The 22,808-nt window shown below is 47.8% G+C and overlaps 1 protein-coding gene across 3 annotated transcripts in view; it reads left to right on the top strand.

Annotated features, from left to right (window-relative positions):
• Positions 1–22,808, top strand: part of TSPAN11 (tetraspanin 11) — a 179,301-nt gene that overhangs the window by 134,995 nt on the left and 21,498 nt on the right. For 2 of the 3 annotated variants that reach the window (XM_030538493.1, XM_030538484.1), the window contains exon 8: positions 2,718–2,804. In XM_030538493.1, coding sequence (XP_030394353.1) covers positions 2,718–2,804 — 87 coding nt within the window. Of the gene's footprint in view, positions 1–2,717; positions 2,805–2,980; positions 5,338–22,808 lie in introns of those variants that run through there. The other variant, XM_030538475.1, reaches the window with a different exon arrangement.

Genomic DNA, 22,808 nt, shown 5'->3' with positions numbered 1-22,808 from the left:
AACCACTAGCATCATAGATTTAGCAAGAAGCTGTCCATTCTGACCATTTTAAATAGTGAAAATGACATCCAGTGTGGAATGAAAGTGTGTTTGCCTCAGTTAAAGTATTTGGAACAAGTTCCTGACATGCCTGCAATATTTGTATTCAGTATGCATGCAGAGATGTTGCAGGGAAAAGTGAGTAGATTTGTGACACGTTGCTAATAGAGTAATTGGCAATATTTTGCCTCTCCCTGTGGAAAGGCATCAAAAAGCCTATGACCTCTAAACAAGCCAAAAATGGCTTCACTGGGGTTTTGATCCTTCTTTCAGTAGTGTTGTGCCTCCCCAGAGATTCTTGTCACTGCATAGTTCTCTGGTGAACATCATGGGTGGGGTTTTCCACACGTTTGATCCAGGCTCTTGCAGATGCCTGTGCTTCTGTGGACTACCACTCCATTCAACCCTTTTTCTGTATCTGTCTCAATCTGTACTAATCTGTCAGAAATCTCAGTTGAGTGCCCCCCCCCCCGACTGCTGTAGGGAACTCAACTGCTGGGTCCCTAAGTGTTTTAAATCTGGAACCTGAAGAGAGCCCAGCCACTGCCCCATTCTTGGGATCCCTAGGCACATTCTCAGGGTGAAGACCCTCTGTCGAGTACCCCTTCCTAAAAGCTGGAACCTGCTGTCCAGCTGGAACCTGCTGTCCAGCTGCCCCCCTGCTGGACCCAGTAATGACCCTTCAGATTCCCCCATAGCTTAAGCACACCTTCTCCTAGACACCCAGAAAGACATGAGCCATTTAACTCCCCCAGGATGCCCCTGGTAACAGTGGCAGATTTAAAGTTAATGAGGCCCTGTACTCAGCTTCATTTTTGGGGCCACTCCTTGGGATCCAGCCAACAAAAAGAACATTCTCTCTTATCTCCCCCCTGCCTCATTTTTCATTCTTTTTTCTTCATCCTCCTCCTATAAGTAATAGGAAGTAAATAAATAAAGTGAGGTACCTTGATTGTTTTTGTTGTCTAACTTATTTTTCCACAGACCACTTGAAAACTATTGTAAAGCACTTTGGATAGGAGAGCTTTATTAAAAAAATGTAAAAAATCATTAGGATGCAGGAAGGGGCTTAGGGCTGGTAGTGCAGGGTCTGAGAGGATGTTAGGGTGCAGGAGCAGGTTGTGGGTTGAGGTGCAGGGTCTGGCGAGGAGTTAGGGTGCTGGAAGGGACTTAGGGCTGGGGCAGGGGGTTAGGGTATGGAGCACTTACCTGGGGCAGCTCCCGTTTGGTGCAAGGGGTGCAGGTGGGGCTGTGGGGGGGGGGTGCAGGACTCATGGGTGGGAATGTGTGAAGGGGTGCAGGAGTCAGGGAGGGCAGGGGGTTGGGGATGTGTGAGGGGGTGTGCAGGGAGGGCAGGGGGTTGGGAATATGTGAGGGGTGTGCAGGAGGGGGCTCAGGGCTGGGGGTGCAGGGTCTGGGAGGGAGTTAGAGTGCAGCAGTAGGCTGGGGGTTGGGGTGCAGGGTCTGGCCAGGAGTTAGGATAGAGGAGGGGGCTCAGGGTTGGGGCAGGAGGTTGGGGTGTGGAGATCTTAGCTGGGGCAACTCCCATTTGGTGTGAGGGGTGCAAGTGGTAATGTGGGTGTGTGTGTGCAGGAGCTACCGTTCGGTGCTCTGGGTGGGGGTGAGGATGTGGGGGGGATTCAGGAGTCAGGGCATAGGGTGAGAGTGTGCTGGGTATGTATGGGGGTGCAGGAGTCAGGGATAGCAGGGACTGGGGATGTTTGAGGGGGGTGCAGGAGTCAGGGCAGGGGGTTGGGGGTGTGGGCTGGGGTCGTGAGGGTGTTCCCGGCTCCCAGCAGGGGGCTGGGCGGTGTATGTGTAGGGGGAGTGCGGGGGCTCTGCCTTTGCTCCACCCTGCTCCAATTCCACCCCCTTCCCCAAGGCCCAGCTGCCACTGCCTCCTCCTCCTTCCCCTAGCAGGCTGTGGCCCCATTCTTCCCCCTTCCTCTCCCTCCCAGAGCAACCTGAGCGCTGGCAAACAGCTGTTTGGCAGCAGGGGAAGCGCTGGGAGGGAGGGGCAGGAACGTGGCACGCTCAGGGAAGAGGCGGGAGCTTGGCTGCCAGTGAGGGCAGAGCCTGCAGCAGGAGCCTCAGGAGTCAGCAGGACCAAGCTTCTACCTGGGGCCCCCTGTCGTTGGGGGGCCTCATGCCAGGGCACCCTGTGTTTTTCTGTAAATCTGCCTCTGCCTGGTAAGTGTAAAACCTGTAACACACACAGACGTTTTGGTTAGAGCCTAGCATGTGATGATTCTTTAACAGCACAAAACACACACAACCATACAAAATAATAAACTCCCTATAAAGCACACACTGAGTCACAAAGATGCTATGACTATTAGGCAGGTAGCAATCTGCAAATCCCAAAACCAAGACTTACAAAGGGGATTCAATTTTGAGCATGCGGTTGACTGTTTGCAGAGTTAAAAACCATCACAATAAACAGATCTGACCCTCCCTGGCTTTACTGTCAGTGTAGAATTCCCGCCCCGCCCCCCATCCTGGGTTTGTTTTCCTCTTGATTTTAAGGTATAGGCTGTAAATCTATACACACTAAAGAGCTTTAATTTCCTGTCCGTAACAACTATAAAAGCTGTGTATGAGAGGGAGGAAGTGGGGTATAAATCCTGCCAACATTGTTGAATTATCCCTCATAGTAAACACAATGATTTTGCTTACAGGGAGGATGCATTACTAAACTGGAACAGTTCCTGGCAGATCACCTTTTGATAATGGGAGCTGTTGGCATAGGAGTAGCTTGCCTTCAGGTAAGTCCCACACTGGGTTATTGTTCCAACTCACTGGACCCTCCAGTCTAAGAGGTACCTTTTTAACTAAAATTTCCTACCATCTCTATAGCCCTACTAGCAGTGGCCTCAGGAAAAGCACTAGTGTAGACTAGCCAGTGTTTTAACCAATGTGCCATCGTCTATGGTCAAAGCAGGTCTTTGACACCATTGATTGGAATCCCAGCAGCACCAGCACGTTGTCTACACTTCGTGTTACTTCTGGTGAAGCTGAACAGGTAGCAGCAGCAGGAAATTTGAGGAAAATAAGTCTAGCATACACAAGGTCTGAGTGTGCTTTTCTGTCATTTGTTCCTTGGAACCAGTGCTATTGTTTCACTTACACCTGAGATCATCTGGATTTACATGTAAGGATCATGTCTTTAAATTGTGTAATCTCAGTCTAATAGCTGATATCTACAGCTGAGCTTGGCATAAATAGGAGATACAAGGATTTCAAATTTGGGACCTCTGGCTGATGCCATATAGGCTTCTCCCAATGCTGATCTGGCCTATAGTTTCTTCTAACTGTGTGCCTGGTTTTTTCTTTTTATTAAATGATAAATCAGGCAGTGAGCTTAGAACAGAAATTTTCTGACTGAGTGGCTTTTAAGGCCAGCTTAAGCCACTTCCAGGTTTGTTTGTTTGTTTTTAAAGAGTGAGCAGATACAGTAGCAGAGATTTCTCTAGGAAAAGAAGCATGGGTGGTTGACTACCAGAGAACAGGTCAATATGACAGACAGTTCCTTCAGTCTCCATGTGTTTGGATTGATGGATGATAGTCTTGAACAAAATATCATTTTTATAGATGGGAGGTTCCTTGGTGAGCTCATTTCCTGTCTCTGGATGGGAAAGTTTGTTTGGAAAACAAGCTTCCCCAGCCTTCTCTGTGAATGGAACAATTAAGTGAAACAGAGGGAGAAGAATAACATCATTTCAGACCTCTAGGGATAGCACCAATTTACACTATTCAAGTGGCAAGTAGCTATATTATCTTAAAAAATAAGAAAGCTGTCTGGGATGAGCTATAGTGGAAATGAGGCAGCAATGTTCTTTTATCCTCTTAATTTACCTTTTTCCTCACAACTTGCCCCCAGGTCACACAGTAAGTCACTGACTCCTGGGAACAGAACCCAGACTTTTTGTTTTTTTTCATGGATGCATGTATTCCAAGGCCAGAAGGGGACCAATTTTGATCCTCTAGTCTGACTTCCTATATAACACAGGCCATAGGACTTCCCTAACAGAATTCCTTTTGAACTGGAGCATATCATTAAAAAATAAAACCAATTCCAACTCCATTTTCAAATTTCAAGTAATGATGATCTACCAAAACCCTCTATAAATTGTTTCAATGGTTAATGACTCTCCCTGTTAAAAATCTATGCCTTATTTTCAGTCTGAATGTGTCTAGCATAAACTTCAAGCCACTGGGTCATATTATACCTCTGTCTGCTAGACTGAGAAGCCTATTATCAAATATGTGTTTCCTGTGTAGGTAATTTTAGACTGTGATCCGGTCACCCTTTAATACTCTTCAGCTAACTAGATGGAGCTCCTTGAGTCAATCACCATAAGGCATGGTTTTCCGTCTCTCTGTCTTGTGTTTTAACCACTAGACAATGCTGCTCCCTTTGAAAATGTTTTTTCCCTTCTGGAACATTGGTGTTAGACTCCATTTCTCTCAGGTTCTTATAGCAGAGCGACATGCACTTTTCTGCTCAAAGGTCTAGTAAAGCTTTCCTTTTATGTTTCACAAGCTGGAAACTCAGCAGAGAAAAAAAAAGCCAGGGAGTTTTAGGTCAACCTTAGATCTAAGATATTTGTAGAGATCAGGGGAAAATCAGAAATTCCATGTGAACCCTGGAACAGCTAATTTAGTATCCGTTGCAGTATAGAGGCCTGTGGCTACTAAGCAGGGACACCTGGGGGTAATTTTTTCCCTTGGTTCTTTGTTCAGCACAAGGTTTTACTGATCTTGTGGCGTTAAATGTGCAGAAGTCTTCTCGGATTTATGGAGCTGATCTCAGCACTTTTGATGTAGAAATGATTTCAGATGTGGACATCTCTTGTCCATTCATTGTGACTTTGTCACAATGGTAAATAGGCTTGTTTGTTTCCCTCCTTCAGTGGTTACTAATAGGTACTGCTGGTGTCTCACAATACACCTCAGGAAATGGTGCGTAGTCCTGCCCCATCTCTAGTCATTTTAGCAACTGTGTTAAGGGAAGTAATTCTGATTACTTGTTATTGGCAGAGATGGGAGGATGTACTCCTAATGCCAGCTAAACAACTGCACAGTCCCCTTCCAATGTGGGCACTGTAACGAATGGAAAAGAGAGAGGAAGAATCCGGGTTATTACAGCTTGTCCCTGGAAATCTTCCAGATTCCATAACTGACAAGGAGTTGCACCATAGCTCAGCATGATTCTCTTCATTTGGAACTAAAATTAAAAGTATTTCATACTGAATAGTGGTCTCCAGAAAAAAAAATTACAGTAAAATTACAATGGATTTTAGAGTCCAGCAAAAAAGAACCGAAACGTTTTCTCTCCAAGAAAATAAATGTGTCTAACCTATCCTAGTCAGGTGGGAAGGACTTACAGAGAGTCTGGCTTTTGAGTTTAGCTTGGTCTTGAATCTCAACAGGCATTCACCCTCCACAACCATCCTTTCCCTCTTCAGCATCCCAGAGTATTTTACAGAAGGCCCCAGCAGCTCTCTGTCTCTCAGTGACCAGACTGACTAGTGTGTTCTGGTTGCATATATTCTTCAGAAGATTTAGCTTGCTGGGCCCTGTGTTGAAGTCAAAGATAGGGGAGCTATGCATCTGGTTGTCTTTAGGTAGGGGTGGATAATGGGAGAAAGGAAGGTACCCACTGATTCCTCAAACACATTTTAAATAACATATGGTAGCTACATTCAAGCTCATGCTTTTAAAGTAGTTGCTATGGTGCTATTCCCCTAAGGCTATGGCTACACTACACACCACTGGTGGCACCGTGTAGGGTATGTGTAGCTCATGCCACAGTGAAAAGCAGGCTGTGGCCATACTGTGGTGCATAGCAACATGTTAGTGAAAGGCTCTGGCATGGAGGGAGGCAGCAGGGAAGGCTCAGTGCCCCCCATACCAGAGCCTTTCCTCCCTGCCAGAGTCTTACCCAGCTGCAGAGAAAGACTCGAGCAACAGGGAGTTGGCAGAGCCTTTCCCTGTTGCTGACATCTGTCCCTGAGGCAGGAGAATGGCTCCAGCAGCAGGGAGCTCCAGCAGCAGGGAGCTCCAACAGCAGGGAGTTGCTGGAGCCTTTCCCCACTGCTGAAGACTTTTCCTTTAGTAAGGAAAGGTTCCAGCAGTAAGGAGACAGCAGGACATTACACTGCTAAAAATAGCAGGTGTAGATGGGGAGGCCTGGCTTGGGCAAGGGGAAAGCCAGGTAGGGTGTATATTCAGGCATGTACCTACACCCTTCAGGCATGTCTTTGCTCACCTAAGCTGTGCCTCATGACCTACATTGCTCTTTATATCTGTGCTAGAGGAGCTACATGTGTATGTACATTACACATTGCCAAAAGAAGCCTGCACCCTAAGACTTGAGGGAAAGATGCAGCAGCTTCCCAAGCACAGAATTAATAAACATGCATAACCTTAAAAAAACCCAAACTGTCTCTATGTGTTTGAGATCTTTGTGTGTCTCCCATAGCATGATGCTGTGATGCAGGAGCATCACATTTTTTCATTAATATGCATAAATGCAAAATGAGGAGTAACTGGCGTCACGACTGGGACATAGGTGGTCAGACCTAGTGGTCAGAGTGGAAGTTGGGCTCAGTTGGGTGTCAGAGGGCAGACCAAGAGCCAGACGCCAGGAGCCAGGCAGAGTCAGAAGACGCAGTCTGGAGTCTCTGACATGCAGAGTCTGAAGCAGAGGCAGGCAGGCAGTCTGGGTTGTTGCTGCCCCAGCTCCCTGTCATGGCTTCCTGGCTTAAGTACTGGTACCACCCGAATGGTACCAGCAAGGAGCTGCCACTCAGGTCCTGCTAGGCAGTACTTCCTACTGAGCCCAGCCAGACAGAGTCCTCCCGCAGGAACCTAGCCTAATGCTCCTGTGGTGATGTGAAGGGGTCAGTGGCCCAGAACTCCCCCCGGGTTCCAGATTCTAGCCCTGCAGGTTCTTACATCATCTATTCCTTCAGACCACCCTTCGGGATAGTGCTTGTCTGGGTGAGCTGCATAGAACTCCTCTACCAGGTCAGGGGCATGGACACAAGTCAGGTTCCCAAGTTTGCCCGCTTCAGGGCTGTAACCTACCCAGTCTACCAGCTAGTACAGGTGGCCGCATGTCCATCAAGAATGTCATGCACTTCATATTCCCATGACCCTGGATTTTAACTGGTGGAGGCAGTGGTGTGGTTTGGTCAGAGAAGGGGTTCTCTGTATAGGGCTTCAGAAGGGAAACATGGAAAACGGGGTGTATTTTGTGAGATGGTGGAAGCTGAAGTTTGAAGGTAACCAGATTAATATACTGGCATATTAGATAGGTTCCCAGGAATTGGTGGTCCAATTTACAGGAGGGTTGCCTGGTCTGGAGGGGTTTGGCAGCAAGCCATACCTTCTGGCCTGCTGTAAACACCAGAGTTTCTTGTCACCAATGGTCATTCAACGTCTTGACCTCTTCTAAGGGCGTGTCTCCACTAGGTCAATTTTATAGACGTCGATCTTTAGCAACCGATTTTATACAGTGGTTTGTGCGTGTCCCCACTAAGTGCATTAGGTCAGCCGAGTGAATCCTCAATACCGTGGCTAGCATCGACTCACGGAATGGTGCACTGTAGGTAGCGATCCCACAGTCCCACTGCCCCTTGGAGTTCTGGGTTAAGTGCCCAGTGCTTGATGAGGCAAAAACATTGTCACAGGTGGTTTTGGGTACATGTCGTCAGTCTCCCCACCCCCTCTCCCTCCTTGAAAGCAACGGCAAACAATTGTTTCTTGCCTTTTTTCCTGGATTATCAGTGCAGACACCATAGCACAGCAAGCATGGAGTCATCTCAGGTGCACACTGCTTTTGTGAGCATTGTAAACACGTCATGCATTATCCTGCAGTATGTGCAGAGCCTAGTTAGGAGCTGCCAGCATGAGGATGATTGTGAGGACATAAACACAGATGTTCCTGAAAGCACAGGACGTGGCAATTGGGATATCATGGCTGCATTGGGGCATGTTAATACAGTGGAATGCCAATTCTGGGCCCAGCAAACAAGCACAGATTGGTGGGACCGCATAGCGTTGCAGGTAGGGGATAATTCACAGTGGCTGCAAAACTTTCACATGCATAAGGCCACTTTCCTTGAACATTGTGAGTTGCTTTCCCCCTCCCTGAAGTGCAGGAATACCAAAATGAGACCTGCCCTGACAGCTGAGAAGTGAGTGGCTATGTGGAAGCTTGGGCAGATCTACCGTGTGGGTTGCTGTGATCCAAGTAGCTAAGGCAATCAATAACCTTCTGCTAACAAGGGTAGTGACTCCTGTAGGTCATAGTGGATGGCTTTGCTGCAATAGGGTTCCCTAACTGTGATGGGGCAATATACAGAATGCATATCTTTGTCTTCGGACTGGACCACCTTGGCAGCCAGTACATAAACCACAAGGGGTACTTCTCAATGGTGCTGCAAGCACTGGTGGATCACAAGGGACATTTCACCGACATCAACGTGGGATGGTCGGGAAAGGTGCACGATGCTCACATCTTTCGGCACTCCAGGCTGTTCGAAAAGCTACAAGAAGGGACTTTCTTCCCAGATCAGAAAATTACTGTTGGGGGTGTTGAGATGCCAATAGTTATTCTTGGGGACCCAGCCTACCCTTTGCTCCCATGCGTGAAGCAGTACACAGGCAGCATGGACAGCAGTAAGGAGCAGTTCAACTATAGGCTGAGCAAGTGCAGAATGGTAGTAGAATGTGCATTTGGACGTTTAACGGGGCGCTGGTGCTGTTTGCTGAGTAGATTAGACCTCAGCACAACCGGTATTCCCATTGTTATTGCTGCTTGCTGTGTGCTTCGTAATATCTGTGACAGTAAGGGGGAGACATTTATGGTGGGGTGGGAGGTTGAGGCAAATCGCCTGGTGGCCAATTTTGAACAGCCTGGCACCATGGCAATTCAAAAAGCACACAGACACGCTGCACATCAGAGAGGCTTTGAAAAACAGTTTTATGACTGACGAAGCTACAGTGTGACAGTTGCGTGTGTTTTTCCTTGACGCAAAGCCACCCCCTTTGGTGAATGTACTTCTTTGTAAGCCAATCCCCCTACCCCGCCTTCAACCACAGCTGGCACAGAAAATAAAGTCCCTAGTGGTCTGAATCCATTCAATCTTTATTTATTAGAGATCACTGAAAACCCTGAGTAGTAAAAGATAGCTTGGGTGGGGTGGGGGAGGAGGGAAGGATAAGGCCATATTGCCTATTGTAGCCACACTACACATCAAAACTGTTTGAATGACAGCCTCCTCTTGCTTGGGCCATCCCCTGGAGTTGAGTGGCTGATTGCCCGAAGCCTCCCCCCCCCCCGATGTTCTTGGGTGTCTGGGTGAGGAGGATATGGAACTTGGAGAGGAGGGCAGGCAGACATACAATGGATGCAGGGGGAGGTCTGTGCTCTTGTTGACTTTCCTGCAGCTCCACCAGATGCCTCATCATGTCTGTTTACTCCCCCATTAGCCTCAGCATCTCCTCCTGCATGTTCTGATCACACTCACTGTATGCTTTCCTGGCCTCTGCCAGTGAATGCTTCTATGCATTAAGCTGTGCCCTATCAGTGCGAGAGGACTGCATGAGCTCGGAAAACATGTCATTGCAAGTGCATTTTTTTTTGGCCTTCTAATCTGCAATAACCTCAGGGACAGAGATGATAGGGGGAGCACAGAAACATTTGCACTTGCTGGGTGATAAAAAGGGAGAGTAAAATGTAAGATGATACATTTCTGAGAACAAAAGGGAGATTCTTTCACAGTGAATTAAGCAATTCACAGCTGACAGCACGTGTGTTTTAGGTCACATTTTGCCTTTTATATTGAGTTCCTGCTGGTATGGTGACATCACACAAGTCTGGGCAACAGAATTCGGTTTCCAGGCAGCCATGGTATGCCAAAGGTACACGAGGTTGGCTTCTTCCGCGTTCATAACGTGCGAATGGTTTCAAACTGCAGCGCCTTCCTTTCCCATAACAACCATTGCCGGTTGGGTTTTCCCTTTAAAAGGAGGGGTTGCGTTTTTGGGTGGATATGCAGTACACACACTTCCATGTGGCTATTCTCAGGGGTGATCCCTTTTAGCCAAGCACAAACAGCCCAGCACGACCGGGGTCTAATGCACCGGGGATCACCAAACAGGGGATTACTGTTCCCTTACAAAAATTCCCCTATTTCAAGCACGTGACCATGAATGATATCACTCTCCTGAGGCTGATAGATAGAAAGATAACACAGAAAGATAATGACCAAATGTTGCATGAATGTGACCAAAATCCAGGATCATTCGCTGCCATGCTGTGTGCTGCAATGATTCCAGACTACTTGCTACTGGCTTGGTGTGGTAAAGTGTCCTACCGTGAAGGACAAAATAAGGCACCCTCTCCAGAAACCTTCTGGAAAGGCTTTCAGAGTACCTCCAGGATAGATTCATGGAGATGTCCCTGGAAGATTCCTGCTCCATCCCCAGACACAATAACAGACTTTTCCAGTAGCTGTACTGGCTGTGAATGCATCCCAATTCTTCAGGGCAAATCAAACATTAAACACAATTGTTTTTAACCCCTTGTAGAGGAGCGGACTCACCCCTGTGGTGCCTCCTGCTGGTCTGTTCCAGGAATTAGGCCATTCCAGCTCCGGAGCACCCTCTGCAGGCCAGTAATCCACCTGTCCTCTGGCCCCTCTGGCCCTCCCTGGATCTGGTGCCCTTTTACCTGGGGTGCTGCCCCCTGGCAGTAAACCCTCAGTCTTAGGGTCTCCTCTCCCCAGGGAACCCCCACCCACTATCCCCACCTCACCTCAGTATATAGCTACTGCCAGTCATTGTTTAGCCCTGGGGCAGACTGCAGTATCGGCCTACTCATCACTGGCAAGGTTGGGTTTGGACCTGCTGCCTTTGCCTGTCCCTGGGCTGCCCTCTGCAACCCCCAGTATCTGTTGGCCTTCTGCTAGGTCGCAGCCTGGGGCTTTCCAGGCTGGAGCTCCCCAGCTCCTCTGCCTTTCTCCAGCCCTGCTCCATTCAGGTACGCTGTCTCTAGCTCTCTGTAGCCAGGCCCATCTCCCTCTACAGCCAGAAGGAAACTCCCCTGGGCGTCTGGCTCACAGTCTTTTATAGGGACCAGCTGGGCCTGATTGGGGCTTGGCCACAGCGAGCCTACCTTCCCTAATCAGCCCAGGCTTTCATTCCCAGCCTCAGCCCTCTCCCAGGGCTGTTCCAAGCACCGAAGGGCAGGAACAGGGGACCACCCTGCTACACCCCTGTAGTGTAGTTACAAATGTGCACTCACCAGAGGTGCCTTCTCCACCTTCAGGGTCGGGGAGCAATTCGTCCTGGGAGGGTATTGGCTCCAGGGTGATGAAAAAGTCCTGGCTGCCAGGGAGAACAGATTCTCCGCTTGCCTGCTGCGCATTCTCCTCCTCCTCTTCCTCATCCACATCCACAGAATCCTCCTCCCTGTTGCATGAGACTCCCCCCTTGCAGGTGTCCACGGACAGTGGTGGGATAGTGGTAGGGACCCCCCAGAATGCCATGCAGCTGATCATAGAAGCAGTATGTGCGGGGCTCTGACCCAGAGAGACCATTTGCCTCTGTCTTTTGGTGGACTTGCCTGAGCTCCTTAACTTTCATGCGGCACTGCTGTTTGTCCCTGTTGTAGCCTCTGTCCACCATGCCCTATGCAATTTTGGCATATATATTAGCATTTCTTGTGCTGGATCGGAGTTCGGCCTGTATAGATTCTTCTCCCCATACAGCAATGAGATCCAGTGTCTCCCTTTCGGTCCAGGCTGGAGCTCAGCTGCGATTCTTGGGGGACTGCATGGTCACCTGTCCTGCTGAGCTCACCTCGCTGACCAAACAGGAAATGAAATTCAAAATTTCTCGGGGTTTTCCTGTGTACTTGGCTAGTGCTGTCCAGACCGGTCACAGTGGCACACTCTGGGATAGCCCTTGGAGGTTAGTACAATCGAATTGCATCTGCACGACCCCAAATTTGACCCAGCAAGGTTGATTTTAGCGCTACTCCTCTCTCCAGGGAGGAGTACAGAAGTCAATTTTAAGAGCCCTTTAGGTCGATGGAATGAGTTGGTTATGTAGAGCAGTGGTTCTGAAACTAGGGCCACCACTTGTTCAGGGAAAGCCCCTGGTGGGCCGGGCTGGTTTGTTTACCTGCCACGTCCACAGGTTCGGCCAATCGCGGCTCCCACTGGCTGCAGTTCGCCGCTCCAGATTAATGGGGGCTGCGGGAAGTGGCACAGGCCGAGGGACCTTCCTGCAGCTCTAGTTTGAGAACCACTGGTGTAGAAGCCTTCATTTTAAAATTGACCTAACACGGCTAAATTCGACCTAACCCTGTAGTGTAGACCAGGCCATGGAGAGTGGGTTCTGTTTCTGAGAGTGACACCTGTCTCCCTTAGACTCAGGCAGGTGGGGCTTGTCAGCTTTGGCAGGCAGCTCACTCAGGAGAGGAGAAACTCCAGTTTGGACAGCCGACCTGTAAAGCTCATCCAACGGATATACACCTGTGAATTGGTGGCCATGTCACATATATCCCAGAGGGGTAGGGCATTCCCTGCAAACAACATATATCATGCTGGCCTGACTGTGGTAACTGGGCAAGGGCCGCTGAAGTTAAAGAAGCAAGTGAGTGAGTGGATGAAGCTCAGATGTGGAGCATACACACACTGACTGGAAAGAAGAAGGAGCTATCTGAGATCCTAAAGAGAAGAAGAGTAAATGGGGCGTGTGTATAAGAGACCAGATGGAAAGGCTGAAAAGCCGAGGTGCTGGAGGAGGGTTACAAAATCTACTACTCAGGGAATTCAAACACCCTCCTTGCCCCTCAACAGTGTTGGAGTTATTCTAGATGAAATAACCGGCAGAGTCACGTGGTAGAGGTTACCAGACGTTTGGGCCAAATGATGTGTTCAAGTCTGCTGGGAAGAGGTAATATCCATATAGTGAGTGATTATGCATCACAGGTATGAGAGGGTTAAAAGAGGAGGGTTTTTTTGATGAGTTGCTGTGCCTTATTGGAAACATACCATCCAACAAGAAGATAATTATCCAGAACAGATCTAAATGCACACAGATCAGATGTAACTGTGAAAGCTGGATATGAAATAGTCCACGGAGAGCATGACATTGGAACCAGAAACTCAAAGTGTGGGAGGGGAGGGAAAGGCCCTATAGACTTATCTGGCACTGGACTTAGGGATCATAAAGTGAACATACTTTCAGAAGAAGGAAATCCATATCATAACTTATGCCAGTGAAGGACACAAGACCTAAGTTCCCCCTAAGCTGTGCAGCCACCTATTAAGTCCCATGCAGGGGCTCAGGCTGCAGCGGGGAGAGATGCCTCTCCCCCATCCCAGATCTGCCATGCTGGGGAGAGACACCTCTCCCCACCAGCCCCAACACAGACCTGTCCTGGACTTGCCACGGCTGGGGGAAAAGCGCTCCTCTCCCAGCCCCAACCCAGCCCCAGCATGGACCTGCCGCAGCCAGGGAAAAGGTGTCTCTCCCTACCCCACCCCCAGCCCAAGTGCTGCTGGAGGGAGTCCTCTCTCCCCATCATAGCCCCCGGGCAGTGTTCACCCCAAACCCCTCATCCTTGGCCCCACCCCAGAGCCTGCACCTCTAGCCAGAGCCCTAACCCCCCCCCACACGCCCAAATCGTCTGCCCCATCCCTGAGCCTCTCATTCCCAGTCTCAAACCAGACCCCACACCCCCACCACATCCCAATCCTCTGCCCAACCCCCCCTCCCATACTCCAAACCCCACCCTCAGCACATGAATTTTGTTATGTGCATCAATATGGTTGTGATGTGTCACACATGACCTCCATATTGGTGCACATAAGAAAATTCATTCCGTACATGCATGGGGAAAATTTGAGGGAACACTGGTGGCAAGACTGAAATCTATTTCCCTTTAATAAGAAAAGAGCAATCATGAATAATCAATTGTAAGGTAACACCCTATGAGTGCACTGGGAGACAGCAGAGACCTCTCCTTTCTGCCTTCAGGATGCAGACACCTTGGAAGCTCCTGAACTCCTGGGCGCCAGAAAGGACTAGGTTGGGGAAATGTAAAGACGGGAATTAAAAACACTTCAAACCAGGAATAATGTGTAGACTTCTTAATGACACACATTGATGTGTGGAGGACAGTTGGTCCATACTCAAATTGTCTTTCTGGAAACAGCACATGAAGTCCTAGGATTGATGAAAGCAGTGCCAAAAAGGATATGAAGGGAAACCTGGTGGTGGAACCTTCAAGTTAAAGAATCTGTTGAGGAGGAAAAAATATAATGTTCAAAAAATGGCAGGCTATTGGTTTGAGCAGTGATAAGATGGCACATACAGAGGCAAAAAAGGAGTCCAAAGGAAGTGTTGCAACAGCTAAAAATACAGCCTCCTATATAACCGAGTAAGTAGAGGACATGAAGATGAGAATATCATCTATAGACTTGCCAAGGCAAGAGAGAAAATGACAAGGGATGTGAATGTGTTTGCTTATATTACAAATGAATGTTGAATCAATCAGCAAAGTTTGGTGTGATTATTTTGAAAGAGTGATGAATCAGAAGAACCCAAGGGAGGAATTAAGAACATGTAAGCCAAACCAGAGCATGACAGATTACATACACAAGACAGAGGTTGCAGAGGCACTTAGGAGAAAGCACCTGGGCCCGATGAAGTACCAGTGGGTGTTGTGAAGTCATTGGGAAGGGAAGGCATTACGTGCCTTACAAGTTTGTTCAATTATATTCTTAAGAAAAAAATGCCATGTGAATGATGTAAATCTTTGTGGTGCCTATTTTTAAACATAAAGGAGCTGTGTACTAATTGTCACCCAGTTAAGCTAATGGGACACATTTGAAAGTGCGGGAGAAGTTTATTGAAAAGCATCTGCACAGAATGGTTGAAATTTGGAAGGGTCGGTATGGATTCATGCCAGGAAGGAGCAGGATTGATGCCATATTTGCGCTATGAATCCCCATAGAGAAGTTCAGAGAAAAGAGATGGCAACTGGGTGGTTTTTGTGGACCTGAAAAAGATGCATGGGCATGTACCAACAGAACTAGTTTAGTGTAGTTTATGAGAGAGGAGTACCAGAAGGATATGTCTGTCTTATCTGGGGGATGTATGACAGAATGACTACCATAGCCCAAAATAAATGGAGCTACAAGAGAGAGTTTCCCGTGCACACTAGCCTGCATCAAGGATCAGTGTCCAGCCCGTTTTTGTTTACAGTTGTCATGGATATGATACGTGAGAATATACAAAGGAAGCCACCTCAGAACATGCTGTTCGCATAGAGCAATAAGTGGAAGACTGTGAGACCCTGCCAGACAACTTTGAGCAGTGGCACCATAGTTTTGAGTGGGTTGGGCCAAGAGTGAACATTAGTAAGATGAGGCTAGGATAACTGAGGGAGGAAGACTTACCATAAAGGATATCACAGTCAGAGAACTTAACAAGAGTAAAAAAATGTAAATACCTTAGATCAGTGCCCTCCTGAGTGATGACCAACGTCGTATTAAAGCTGTGTGGAACAAATGTGGAAGCTGAACTCTGTTCTCTGGCAAAAAGATGCCAATGCAGTTAAAAGGTAGTGTATAAAATTGTCATTCGACCCTTCTTAATGTACAGAACAGACTTGCCAACCACAATAAAGGAAATCAGGCTGCTCTCCACCACAGAAATGAAGATGTTGAGATGGTCAAATGTTTGGACTCTCCATGATAGGAAATGAAATGAGGTTCTAAGGGGCCTAACGCAGGTTGCTCCAACTGAAGACAAGTCGAGTGAGTCTAGGCTATGTGGGTATGGCCAATATCCAGTGGAGACCAGAAAGCTACATCAGTCGGATGGCACTTGCAATGTCTGTGGATGGAAGATGACCAAGAGGAAGACCGAAGACTTGGTACACAGACGGCATATCAGTGGACCTCAGAGAGATCAATCTGTATGGCAGCTTGTCATATGATCATGAGTTTTGGAAGAAGGTTATAGAAGTTGCTGACCCCAAATAGGGAAGTGGCAAGAAAGATGATGATGATGCAGCTCCTTGATGCTTCCTGGCTTCCAGTGAGTCAGGGAAGCCCTGCTATAATGAGCACATCTCTTTCTGTAGACATCCTCTGGCTTCCTCAGCCTCCGCCCCTTCTCCAGAATGCTCTCAGCAGCTCCTTTCCTTCTGGTGGTGTTTCTGTTGGTGCTGCCTGAATCAGTGTGGCTTGCATCCCCAAGGGAAAACTTCTGCCTTCTCCATTGCTGTAACTTTCTCAGAGGAAATGGGTCTGACTTTCTCTTTCATCCCTTCCGGGGACCAGTCTTCTCAGACAGGATTTACAGGGTTTTATCTAGGCCCCACTTGGAAATTTGTGGCCCCTTTTCCTCAGGCCTGCACCTCATTTCCCTCTCTGCATCTCACTTTTCTCATCCTAGACTGGCACCTGCCTTCTCTTCCTCGGGCCTCCCTGCTAAAATGCTTGTGGTGAGTGGACAAGGACTACAGTAACTTGTCTAATCATCTGGGAGAAATCCCATTTTCGTCCCTGCTAGGAGATTCAGAGATCACTTGCTGTGACTCATTTTTCTTCCTCAGTCCCAGTCAGGGTCCTCTTTCAACACCTCTCTATCCTCTCCAGAAAATTCCCTCTCTTCTGCCAAATATTCCTTCTCTTGGCATTGAAAGCATAGTGGTGCCATTCACCCCATGTTGCAACAGCTGTTGCAGTTTTTTCCTCCCTGCAATCCAATCTGTGTCCTGATTATTGCTATTATCTTGGGATGGTCATCTTCCATCCAGGGTTTCCGCTCCTCTTGGGAACACAGTCTCAGCATCAGTCTCCCGGAACTCCAAGCAATTCACCTCGCCCAGCCAGCTTGGGGACCCCTGCTTCAGAACCATCATTTTCTTACCAGAATGGAGAGCAGAGCTCTGAGCAGACAGGTGAGCACCAGTTCGAGCATCTTCCGAGTGGAGAGCTATCTCCACCCACTTTGATTGGTTTACCTACAGGGGAATGAGAGGTCAGCTCCCTATAGGGGAAAAGAAAATGTTCATTAATTTCAGGCAAGCAGAACTACAACCTCTTAGGCTTCCTCCATACCAGCTGACATTTGAGTTTTCTTATGTTCCATCTCTTGGCCATATTTTCTTACTGTTGTTCCCACTTGGTCACCTCCACACCCTCTGTTTGGCACAACCCAGTGGACCTGTCTACTACTGTAGGTCAGAAAGTGATTCAAGCAACTTCTTGACACCCAATGCCCCCACCTCACACACACACTCCCCATGACTCGCTGCTTAGTACATCTGTCATTCACTGATGTTGCTAGGCAGAATAGGAGGGGTGTGACTGATGACAAAGGAAAACTGCTTACCAGTATGTCTGTCTGCTGTGGTTTTCTACCTTTCTACATCCAGCCATACTCCTTCCCCTTGGAGAGTGCACTACCTTGGCATTGTCGTACAGTTTTGACTATCTCACGCTGAAGTGGGGAGGCTGACACTTCGATATTAGCTCTGATTCAGTTCTTTTGCCTCCTTGTTTCTTTGTGGTGTAGGTGGAGTCATCCTGCTGTCAGTCATTGCTGTTGCTTGGTAGGGTAGGAGAAAAGAAGATTGTGAAAATCAGTTGCATAGCAGTAATATTCCCTTAACACCAAACACACACACACGCACGCACGCACACATTAATTCAGTGTTAAACCTGAGATTTTAAATCTTTATAAACCAAGAAATTCAGAGTTCATCTTGTTATGGTAGATTTAACTCCACCCCTACCATAGATGCAATGAAGTAGGACAGGGGTTGGCATCCTTTCAGAAGTGGGGTGCCAAGTCTTCATTTATTCACTGTAATTTAATGTTTCACGTGCCAGTAATACATTTTAACGTTTTTACAAGGTCTCTCTCTATAAGTCTATATTATATAACTAAACTATTTTTGTATGTAAAGTAAATAATAGTTCAGCGAGGTGAGTGGGGCCGGCAGCTGGTATCCCAGGCTGGCAGCAAGCTTGAGCGGAGCCGGTGGCCAGGACCCCAGCTGGCACGGGGCCAGTGGCCGGAACCACAGACTGGCTGCAGGCTGAGCAGGGCTGGTAGCCATGACCCTGGCTGGCATGGGGCCAGTGGCCAGAACCCCAGACTGGCTGCAGGTTGAGCGGGACCAGCGGACAGAACCCCAGATGACAGTGGGCTGAGTGGCTCAACCCACTGCCAGTATGGGGCTCTGTCTGCTGGCTCCAGCTAGGGTCCTGGCCACCAGCACCAGCCCCGCTCAGCCCGCTGCTAGCCTGGGGTTCTGTTCATCCAGGCAAGCAGCACGCGTGCCGCAGGTTGCCGACCCCTGAAATAAGACCTTTCAGTACACAGTCACACACTGCATCACTGGGCTGTATTCTGTAACTATTTGCTACCCTCAGTAGTCACCTGATCCAAAGCCCACTGAAGTGAATAGAAATGACTTAATGACTTCAGTAGACTTTGAGGCAGGCCCTAGCTGGATATCTGGAATACTATGAGCATTCTTGTCTCCCATGTTTAGTAAAGATGAATTCAAAATGGAACAGGTGCAGAGAAGGGCTAGTAGGATGATCAGAGGAATGGAAAATCTGCCTTATGAGAGGAGAATTAAGGAACTTGGCTTGTTTAGCATAATGAAACAAAGGAGGGGGGGATAGTATTGCTCTCTACAAATAGATCAGAGAGAGAAACATCAGGGAGGAAGAGAAGTTATTTAAGGTTAGAGGTCAGTGTGGGCACAAGAACAAATGGATATAAACTGGCCATCAATTAGTTTAGACTTGAAGATAGATGACGGTTTTTAACCATCAGAGGAGTAAAGTTCTGGAACAGCCTTGCAAGGGGAGTATTGGGGAAAAAAAATATCTAACTTGTTTCAAGACTAAGCTTGACAAGTTTATGGAGGGGATGGTATGATGGTATGTCCCCCGCAGATTCCTTTGCTTCCCCACAGAAAAATGGCTCTGACAGGGAAGCAAAGGGAAGCTGCAAGAGCAGTCACGTACCTTTCCCTGGCAGCGCAGGTACATTGTTTCAGGCATCCAGAGCAACCAGTGAAGAGGTAAATCACCACAGGGCTGGGGACATCCCAGCAAGGGGCTCCTAACTTGAGCCAGGATCAGCTGCTAGTCTGGCTGGGCTGGAGGCAGGAAAGGATGGGTCTTCCCCTTCCCCTGCAAGGAGTGTCTGGGCTGTGTGAGACCCACCTCCAGAAACCTCCCCCAGCTGCAGGAAGCTCAGCATCCTTCCCTGTTTGTGCTCCCATTGCTCCTCAGCTGTGGGGAGAGGGGTCACTGTACAGGAGCTGCTCCCCATCCTCCCAACTCCCGTGCATCCAGACCTCCCATACCCAAACACCCCTGCCAAGCCTCACCCCATACACCCAGAACCCCCCTAGCCCTCCATACCCAAACCCCACCTCATTGAACCCAAACCCCTGCATCTGGAGCCTCCCTGCACCCAGATCCCCTGCCTCCAGACCACCCCCCACTGAGCTCCCTGCACTCAAACCTCCACCCTGAGCCCCCCCACACCTCCCTGAGCCCCCACATTAAGACACTCAGACTACTGACCCCCAACTAGCTGCACTCAGACCCCCACCCCACCAAGCCCCACTTCTCCAGCACCCAGACCCCTCCACTGAGCCCCACCACCTTCATCTGGAAGTCCCTGCAGAGTCCCATTGCACCTGGAACCTCCACCCAACGAGCCTCTGTGTATCCAGATCCCCCCATACCTAGATTCCCCCTCTGAGCTGCCTGCACCCAGATTGTCCCACACAGTATCCTCTCACACCACACCTGAATCACCCCACACTTGGATCCTGCCTTGTTGAGCCTGCCTGCCCCACACCTACAGCACCTGGTGCAGAGTGGCATACATGCATATCTTGGACGTCAGATGGGCACTGGCCTTCTACATTGATAGAACAAAGCCTTTCTGTAAGTCAACACAGTTGTTCATTGCTGTAGCTGACAGGATGAAAGGTTTCCCAGTGTCAGCCCAGAGAATCTCGTCTTGGATCACGGCCTGCATCCGCTACTGATACGAGCTGGCATGGTTGCCCTCGCCAGCAATCATAATGGCTCATTCAACTAGGGTGCAGTGTCATCAGCTGCCTTCTTGGCACAGGTCCCAATCCAAGAGATCTGTTGGGCTGCGACCTGGTCGTCTGTCCACCCGTTTGCGTCGTACTATGTGCTGACCCAGCAGGTTCAAGATGATGCTGACTTTGGCAGAGCAGTGCTGCAAGCTGCGAGACTGTGAATTCCAAGCCCACTGCCATTGATTCTGCTTATGAGTCACCTAGAGTGGAATTGACATGAGCAAGCATTTGAAGAAGAAAAAACTATTGCCTACCTTTCGTAACTGTTTTTCTTCGAGATGTGTTGATCATGTCCATTCCATTACCTGCCTTCCTACCCCTCTGTTGGAGTTGTCAGCAAGGCGGAACTGAGAGGGCATAGGGCTGGCGGTGCCTGATATACCGCAGCATGAATGCGGCACTCCAGAGGGCGCTACAGACAACCCTATAGGTACCGCTAAGGCAAAAATCTCCAATGGCCACGCATGTGGGTGCATGCACACTTATAATGGAATGGACCTGAGCAACACACCTTGAAGAACAACCATTATGAAAGGTAGGTAACCATTTTTTTTCATAATTAACATGTTTGCCTAGTAATAAGTCCCATTGCCCTGTGTTGGTCAGTCTTGTAAGAAAAGACAAGCATAGTGCACAGGGTACATGCACAGAGGAGAGTTTGGGTTGCCACAGGAACCTTAAATCTCAGTTGCCCGACTCCTGTGTGTTTGAAATCTGTAATGTAATGTTCCATTAATGTGGTTTATTGAATTCACTGTTCTATTTAGTTGCTCATCTGAGGTCAAATCCTGTCATGCTGGAGCATGAGACCTATAGAGCAAGGTGTATTATAATCCAAATGATCAGAAAGTTGCACATCTTGTATTTTATAAGTGCTTCACAGACACTTTTCAGGCACTGATTTGCTGTGTGATAGAGGGAACGGTTCACAGATTTAAACCTGAAATTCAATTTTGGAGGACAGGAGATGTCAATATAATCGTATAAACATGTAACCCAAAGACAAACACTTCACACAGATGCTAAAAAAACAGAAAACAGCATTTTATTTTCAATTTATCTCCTCACGCTATGTGATTTCTTTTCCCCCATGTGATATTTTTAACTCGCTCTCTCAAGTCATCCCACTCTCTACTTGTAAAAATAAACCTGAAACCGTAAGTTTGGTAACAAATTGTGTGAGATGGCTTTTCTTGTATTGGAGTCAATTGCTACTTCATAATCTTCCCCCACATCTAAATTGAATTGATTTATCATTGCTCCGTTGTAGGAGTTCTTTCTGACTCTTGGTGCAGTAAACACAGAAGAGATGTATGAAAAGAGGGAACGTTCTCTAGTGGTTATAACAAGGAAACTTTGAGTCAATACTTCCGGGCAAGACTTTAAAAAATACCTCCAGTTAGGCTCCTGCATCCATTTTTCACTACCTAAATATCTTGCCTGATTTTTCAAAGGTGCCGAACACACAATAGCTCCTCCATGAATTCTGTGGGAGCTGCTGGGTGCTCAGCATCTTGGATAATCAGGCAAGATATTTAGGCACTGAGAAAAGGATTTAGGAGCCTAACTCTAGGTAACTATTTCTAGATTTCTTAACCATGGGTTCTAGCATGAGCTGTGCCACTGTCTCACTGTATGGACCTGGGCAAGTCTCTTAGCCTCTCAGTACCTTGGTTTACAGATCGGTAAAGTGAACACTGTCCTGACTGGGCTTCACTTAATTGGTGTTTATGAAGCACTTTGGATGAAAGTGCTCCGTATTTCAATTCTTAGTTTATTAGTTAATAATGAAAAATATGTCAATTCTGGAGACTTGCAAAAAAAAACCGAGTAGGCCAGGTTATCTGAGGGTATTCTTACAAGTACAAGCTGAGGAAACAGGTGGTTCCAAAGAATCAGTCAGTGTTGCCTAGCACTAATAGATTGTTTACTAGTAATGTTGGCTAGTTGAGATCTTCCCCTCCTCCCTCAAATCGAAAGGGCTCATTTTCCTCTTAGCCAATCCATGTCTGAATGTTGTTATTATAAGAGTCACAAGCCTCAAAGCACTTTACATAATTGCAACCATCTGTATATACAGGTAGCCATTGCTTCATCCACCACCAACTGCAAATTCCTCTGGGGTGGAATTCTGCAACCAGGAGTTAGCATTCCCAACATAATAAACTAAGCTTTAAGATAAGAAATGAAGATTGCATTACCAAGAAAAAGCAACTATTGGGAATTTTCAATAGGCAGAATGCAATTACCCATGCTAGAATTTAGCCAGGATACTGGGATCTAAAATCCTTCCATTGCTAAAAGTGCAAAGGGGATAATGAGGAGGACTTGACTTTTATGGGCATTTTCCCTAACTAAAAACTGTATGATTATTTTGGCCCAGAGTGAAGTTTTCCTCCACTTGCCATGTAAGTGGGTTACGTTGTTAAGTTCAGCACTTTTCAGGTAGGTTATGAATGCTTCATCAGAAGTTATCTACCCCAACTTATCCTTCACATAGTCCACTGGCCATTTGCTTCTCACAGTTGGGAAGGATGGATGTAATCACAGTTGTAATCAGTGGAGAGAGGCGATCTAGCCAGTTGCT

The sequence above is a fragment of the Gopherus evgoodei genome, chromosome 1 (genome assembly GCF_007399415.2).
Source record: "Gopherus evgoodei ecotype Sinaloan lineage chromosome 1, rGopEvg1_v1.p, whole genome shotgun sequence".
Taxonomy (NCBI): domain Eukaryota; kingdom Metazoa; phylum Chordata; order Testudines; family Testudinidae; genus Gopherus; species Gopherus evgoodei.
Note: the sequence above shows the minus strand (reverse complement) of the source record. Positions and strands in the feature narration are given on the sequence as shown.